Here is a 6831-nt window from a genome sequence, read left to right on the forward strand (position 1 = left end):
TTTACAACTCAAAGTTGTAAACTCTTGTTGTTAAAGTGTGTCATTCTTGTCATTTAATTAACATTGTTACATGTGTATTTGTCGTCATCATGTGGTCAGGGCAGTTAATATATCTTTGAGAAGTGTGTACTTTGAATCAAACTTTATAGACCGGAAGTTGCATAAGCCAAGCAGAGAAATTTACGGTATATGTTTTAATTGCTGATGCGTTTTAATTTATTTTTAAATGCGCCAGAAAATAACCCGTTTTGTATACTGTCGATGTGATTCAATGATCAGTAGGGTGTAAATGTGTTCCTGGATAGTATTTCTCCAGCAATGGTCATGTGGTGACATCAATGATGGTATTTTGAGAGGTAATCTTTGAAGTCAGACATCACTGAAGGCCTAGGTGGGAAACCTAGGCCTTGTTTTGTTTTGTTTTTTTTACCATTTTTTGCAATTTGTGGAAAATTTACCAGTATTTCATGTCATTTAACTGTTTGTGTTTGTTGTTTTTTTTACTATTTTTACAGTGTGTAAAAATGTACCATGTTTTTACAGCATTTAACTTTTTGTTATTTTTATTGATTTATTTGTATTTGTATTTTTTTATTTTTGTTATTTATTTTTTACATTTACAAGGGTTGTGCAGCATTTAACTTTTTTTTTTTTTGTACCTTTTTTTTTTTTTTTTTTTTACCATTTTTTGCCGTTTGTGGAAAATTTACCAGTATTTCATGTCATTTAACTGTTTGGGTTTGGGTTTTTTGAAAATATTTTTTCAGTGTGTGAAAATGTACCATGATTTTACCGCATTTAACTTTGGTGTTATTTTTATAGACTTATTTTTATTATATTTTTTAATATTTAAAAAAAATATTTTTACATATACAAGGTTTGTACAGCATTTAATTTTTATTTTATTGTTTACCATTTTTTGTAGTTTGTGGGAAATTTACCATTATTTCATGTCATTTAACTGTTTGGGTTTGTTTTTTACTATTTTTACAGTGTGTGAAAATGTACCATGATTTTACTGCATTTAACTTTTTTGTTATTTTTATTGATGTATTTTTATATATTTTTTTATTTTAGCATGTTTTTGGTTTTTTACATTTACAAGGGTTGTACAGCATTTAACTATTTATTATTTTTTTTAAACATTTGTTGCAGTTTGTGGAAAATGTACCAGTATTTAATGTCATTTAACTGTTTGGGTTTGGGGTTTTTTTTAAAATATTTTTACAGTGTTAACTTGTGTTATTTTTATAGACTTATTTTGTTATTTTTTTTAATATTTAAAAAAAAAATGTTACATTCACAAAGTTTGTACAGCATTTAATTTTTATTTTATTTTTTTACCATTTTTTGTAGTTTGCCGGAAATTTACCAGTATTTCATGTCATTTAACTGTTTGGATTTGTTTTTGTTTTTTACTATTTTTACAGTGTGTGAAAATGTACCATGATTTTACAGCATTTAACTTTTTTGTTATTTTTATAGACTCATTTTTATTATTTTTTTAAATATAAAAAAAAAAAACATTTACAAGGTTTGTACAGCATTTAATATATATATATATATATTTATTTTTACCATTTTTTGCAGTTTGTGGGAAATTTACCGGTATTTCATGTCACTTAACTGTTTGGGTTTGTTTTTGTTTTTTACTATTTTTACAGTGTGTGAAAATTTTCCATGATTTTACTGCATTTAACTTTTTTGTTATTTTTATTGATTTTTTTTTTTTTGTACATTTATTTTAGCAACATTTTTGTACATTTACAAGAGTTGTACAGCATTTAACATATTTATTTTTTTTACCTTTTTTTTTTTTGTTTACAATATTTTGCAGTTTGTGGAAAACCAGTATTTCATGCCATTAACTGTTTGGTTTTTTTGCTTGTTTTTTTTTTTTAACAATTTTTACAGTGTGTGAAAATGTACCATGATTTTACAACATTTAACTTTTTTGTTATTTTTATTGATTTATTTTTATAATTTTTTTAATTGTTGCATTTTTTTAATTTTTATTTTACATTTACAAGGGTTGTACAGCATTTAAAGTTTTTTTTGCAGTTTGTGGAAAATGTACCAGTATTTACCAGAATGCTTTGGAGCATTCACACGATAAAGACACAAATTAACCTCCATGCAAGTGTGCCTAATGTCGTGTACATTAATATTGAGGCATTTATTATGTCGAAGTGACCACAAGATGGCGCCATCATTCTAATATTGAAGCATTTTATATGTTTTATTATTATTTGTATTTGATTAAAAAAATAAACAGATGCAGTGATGAAATAAGAACTTTTATTGCCCCTTTTCAAACAAAAGACCCAAATTATAGCCTTCAGGGCATTTTTAATAATAAAAACAATTACAAGAAAGAAAAGAAGAAAAAAAAAAGGTCTTGATAATTATATGCTTTGGAAAATATGATGTTAATTTTACCTGGCAGACTCAGTTGTAAGGATTATTGATGTTGCTCAGAGTGTTGACGCAGCTGATGTGGCTGGGGGACACGGTGCCGAAAGGCCCCGCCGCCTGCAGGTTGTGGCTGTGGTAAAGGGCCGCCGACGGCGAACCGGGCCAGTAGGAGAACCCCGAGGGTCCAACACCGGGAGCGACATGCAGGTTCAGTTTGGAAATCCCGGAGAAAGGAAGCGGGGAGAAGTTCCCCTGGAACTTGTAGATGGTCTGCTCCGTGCTGCAGGACGGCTGGCACACCTGCGCCAAACCGTGGAAATCGAACTTGTAGGCGTACCGTTTGCCGTGGACCTTGGTCATGATGTTCTTGTCGTAGTAGTAGCGCAGCGCCCGGCTCAGTTTGTCGTAGTTCATGTTGGGCTTGCTCTTGCGCTCCCCCCACCGGCGGGCCACCTCGTCCGGGTCGATGAGCTTGAACTCGCCGTTGGTTCCCTCCCAGGCGATGCACGCCATGTTGCTGCCGTCCGACAGGAGCTCCAGCAGGAACTGCCACAGCTGGATCTGCCCGCTGCCTAACGCACGCGCACGTGCGCGCGCACACACACACGCGCACAGTTAATATGGGGGGCGGGGGGATTGAGGGCGTTGATTGGAGTTCAATTTGCGCCTTTTAATATAATATTTTTTTTAATTTTTTTTTAATGTCTGCAAGAATGTTTTTTGTATTCGTTTTTTTTTTTTTTTACTGTTACTATTAGTAGCAACATTGTTAATATTATTCTATTAATAGCTCACACATATTTCCATTTTATAACCCCTATTCTGGGCCATTTATGTCACCATTTATTTATACTTACTACTTCTTATTTATTCATTCATTCCTCTATAGTCGCTTGATATATTCTGACATGTTTTATTTTACGTATTACCTTTATTTCTAATTTTCTGAAAACAATATACGCTTATTTTCCACGACTCAAGCAGTTTTCTACTCCCATTTTTTTTGTGTGTTTAAAAAATGTAAAAAAATGCTTAATTTGTTTTATATATTTTACCCTTCACCCGTTTTCCTTTACAATCATACTAATAAAAATGTATAATAACAATATTAATAATAATAATAATAATAATAATAATAATAATAATAACATTGTTATATGGCATTTTTGCTCCCCAAAAGCAAGAAAATCCAGCTAAACCTCGTATTTACAGTTGTGTAACCCCTATTTGAAAAGATCCTGAGCAATTTATTTTCCCATATAATTCTTCATATTTTACTTATTCGTATGTTTTAGTCACTTATTCAGCCATATTTTATTTTACTGTTTACCTTTATTTTTCAAAACATTATTTTCTTTTTTTTCACTGCACAAACACTTTTCTACTCCTATTTTTAAAGGTTTTGTGTTTAAAAAATAGAAAAACTAATTATTTAATTTTCATATTTTTTAGATATTTTCCGTTCATCAGGCTTCATTTTCAATCATACTAAAAAAACAACAATAATACAAATATGTTGTTATAGGATACATTTGCCCTCAAAATAGTAAATCCACCTAAACCTCGTATTTACATTTGTATAACTCATATTTAAAGAGATTCTTGCCATTTATTTCCCCACTTAATTCTTAAATCTTGTACTTATTAATGCTTTTTTTTAGTCTTTTAGTATATTCAGACATATTTTATTTTAAGTTTTACTTTTATTTTTGAAAACATAATTGCCTTTTTTTTTACTGCACAAGCACGTTTCTACTCCCATTTTTTAAATTGTGTGTTTAAAAATACAAAAAATATGTATTTATTTATTTTTAATATATTTTTCCTTCACAGGCTTCTTTTTCAAACATACTATTAAAACCACAACAATAATAATAATAATAATAATAATAACAATAATAATAAATTAATAAATAAATAAATAAATTAATAAATAAATAAATAAAATAAATACAATAAATATACTAAATAAAATAAATAAAATAAATAAAATAAATAAAATAAATAAAATAAATAAAATAAATGTATAATAATAATAATAATAATAATACCAACACACTATATTGTTAAATGGTTTTTTGGCCTCAAAAGAAAGTAAATCCACCTAAACCTCATTTTCACCAAGTATGTATTTACTAATCTGTTACTTATTTATTCATTTGTCTTTAGTCGCTATATATTCAGACATATTTCATTTTACTTTTTATCTTTGTTTTTAAAAACATATACTCTTATTTTTTTCCACTTCACAATCATTTTTCTACTCCCATTTTTTTAATAAAAAAATATATAAATATGTTTAACATATTTTCCCTTCGTCCTTCTTCCTTTTCAATCGTATTAACAACATAATTATAAAAATGGATGGATTATTATTATTATTATAATAATTATTATTATTATTATTATTATTATTATAATAATGATGGCCCTGTGCTAAGGTGGCGACTTGTCCTGGGTGTACCCTGCCTTCCGCCACAGTGCAGCTGGGATAGGCTCCAGCCCCCCCCCCCCCGCAACAAGCTGTAGAAAAACAGGATGGCTGGTATTTTTCGCCCCCAAATAATAATAATAATAATAATTTCGCCAGTAAATCCATCCAAACCTCATATTTACATTTTATAGTGTCATTTAAAAATACTCTGAGTCATTTAGTTCACCATTTATTTATTTACTAATCTTCTACTTATTGATGCATTCATCTTTAATCACGTGTTACATTCTAACACATTTTCACATAAAACCTTTTCTTTAATTATTTACTTACACGTATTGTTCGCGCATCAATTTTTTGTTTGGATATGTACCTTATACTTTTATTATTTTTTTACTGCACAAATGTTGATTATACCCATTGTTTTATTTTGCATTAAAAATAGAACAAAATAATAATTTAACGTTTTTATTATAACACTCTTTTCCCCTTTCTTCCTATTAATCCCACTAATAAAACTATTATTATAGTATCATTATTGTTTTAATATAATATATTGCTCTACATTCTTTTCTCTAAAAAAAATAATAAATGGTGACAACCAAACACAAAATAATTTGTTATGTTGTATCATCAATCATATAAAATATAGCTATATTATGTGGGTTTTGTTTATTCAAAAGCTAATGTAAACTTGATGTAACCTTTTTTTCTTACTTGAATTCATTTTTTTAAGCATTTAATTATCATTGACAAAATAATTAACAAGAATTAAAACGGCATGGCACAACATTGCCATATGATGCAAAGTAACGATAAGAAAAATATTCAAACATATACGTGAAATTTCCCCATTAATGATGGTGAAACTACAAACAAAATAGCTGTAAACACCACATTTCCCAAAATTGTCAAAAGTTGCCTTACCTTTCTGCGCTCCGGTGTTTATTGGACCCCAAGACGCTCCTTTGTTGTCTTTCAACAGATGTTCTGTCGGATCTGAAATAAAATGTAAACAAACAAAAAAAAAGGCGCTCAGTCACGTGAATAAAGTCGTATTTATGGTCAAATAGATTTTTTTTTTAGGGAAGCAAGATAATTAAATCAAAATAAAACATTGTAAATTGTCTTAATATAAAAAAGGGACTTTCAGCTGTAAAATATAATATCAGTAATAAATAGGATAAAAGTCCAAATGCGGTCGGCCAGCTGTATTGTTAAGTGCGCAGGCTGAGCTTTGTGGTCCGGGCGGGTCCAGGAAACGCGTCCAGGAAAAAGGATTTCCGATTTCCGACAAAAGAGCAAACGGGCTTCCAGATTGCAAAGACCCGAACCTGGAAAACGGAGCATCGCCCTCGCCACAGAATGTGTTTTTTCTTTTCCGGAAAAAAAACGACACAAATTCGATGAAGTCATGATTTTTCCCTCCAAAAAGACGCACCTGAGAGATACATGTTGAACATGAGCTTCCCTCCGCAGTCGCCTCGCATTGTGCGCGCTCCTTCACAAAAGGCTCGGATTTCATTTGGTGGAGGAGGAAAAAGATTTTTATTAAACTTTATCTCATAACTGGGATCTGGAATAAACGCGAGTGGACAGATAGAAGTTTCCAGGCAACTGTCAGAGGCCCCCATCTCGGGGACAATATTCAGACAGCAATTTCCTCTGCTGCATTGCTTTAATTAAAAGAGCAATTTAGCTCTGTCAGCGCGCCTGCTGCCCACAATAAACCGCGGCCGATAGAAATTGGGCCCTTATCGATCCGCCATCGCGGTTTAATAAAGTTGCCGCGTTAAGATCTGAGTTTCTATGGTGAATTGAAGTGTTTGACATGGAAACCAGTTCACATCTTCCTCGCTTTTCCGCCCATTTAGTTCTCTGCAAACACCTCAGACCTGCTTCGCGGTGGCAAAGAGCTTTTACCTTCTCAGACACGCTTGGCTGGACCTGAAACCAACAACATTACCTTCTGCTCCTGCTGA

At 31.0% G+C, this 6831-nt stretch overlaps 1 protein-coding gene across 1 annotated transcript; it reads right to left on the bottom strand.

Moving 5' to 3' along the window:
• Window positions 1-2284: 2284 nt before the first annotated feature.
• Window positions 2285-6573, bottom strand: fev (FEV transcription factor, ETS family member). Its single transcript, XM_062068511.1, has 3 exons — window positions 6291-6573; window positions 5777-5848; window positions 2285-2987 (listed from the first exon to the last, which is right to left on the bottom strand). Exons 1-3 carry the CDS (start codon window positions 6481-6483, stop codon window positions 2449-2451), a joined length of 804 nt encoding a protein of 267 aa, XP_061924495.1. The 5' UTR covers window positions 6484-6573; the 3' UTR covers window positions 2285-2448.
• Between the last annotated feature and the right edge of the window lie 258 nt (window positions 6574-6831).

Source organism: Entelurus aequoreus, linkage group LG13 (genome assembly GCF_033978785.1).
Source record: "Entelurus aequoreus isolate RoL-2023_Sb linkage group LG13, RoL_Eaeq_v1.1, whole genome shotgun sequence".
In the NCBI taxonomy this organism is placed as follows: Eukaryota; Metazoa; Chordata; class Actinopteri; order Syngnathiformes; family Syngnathidae; genus Entelurus; species Entelurus aequoreus.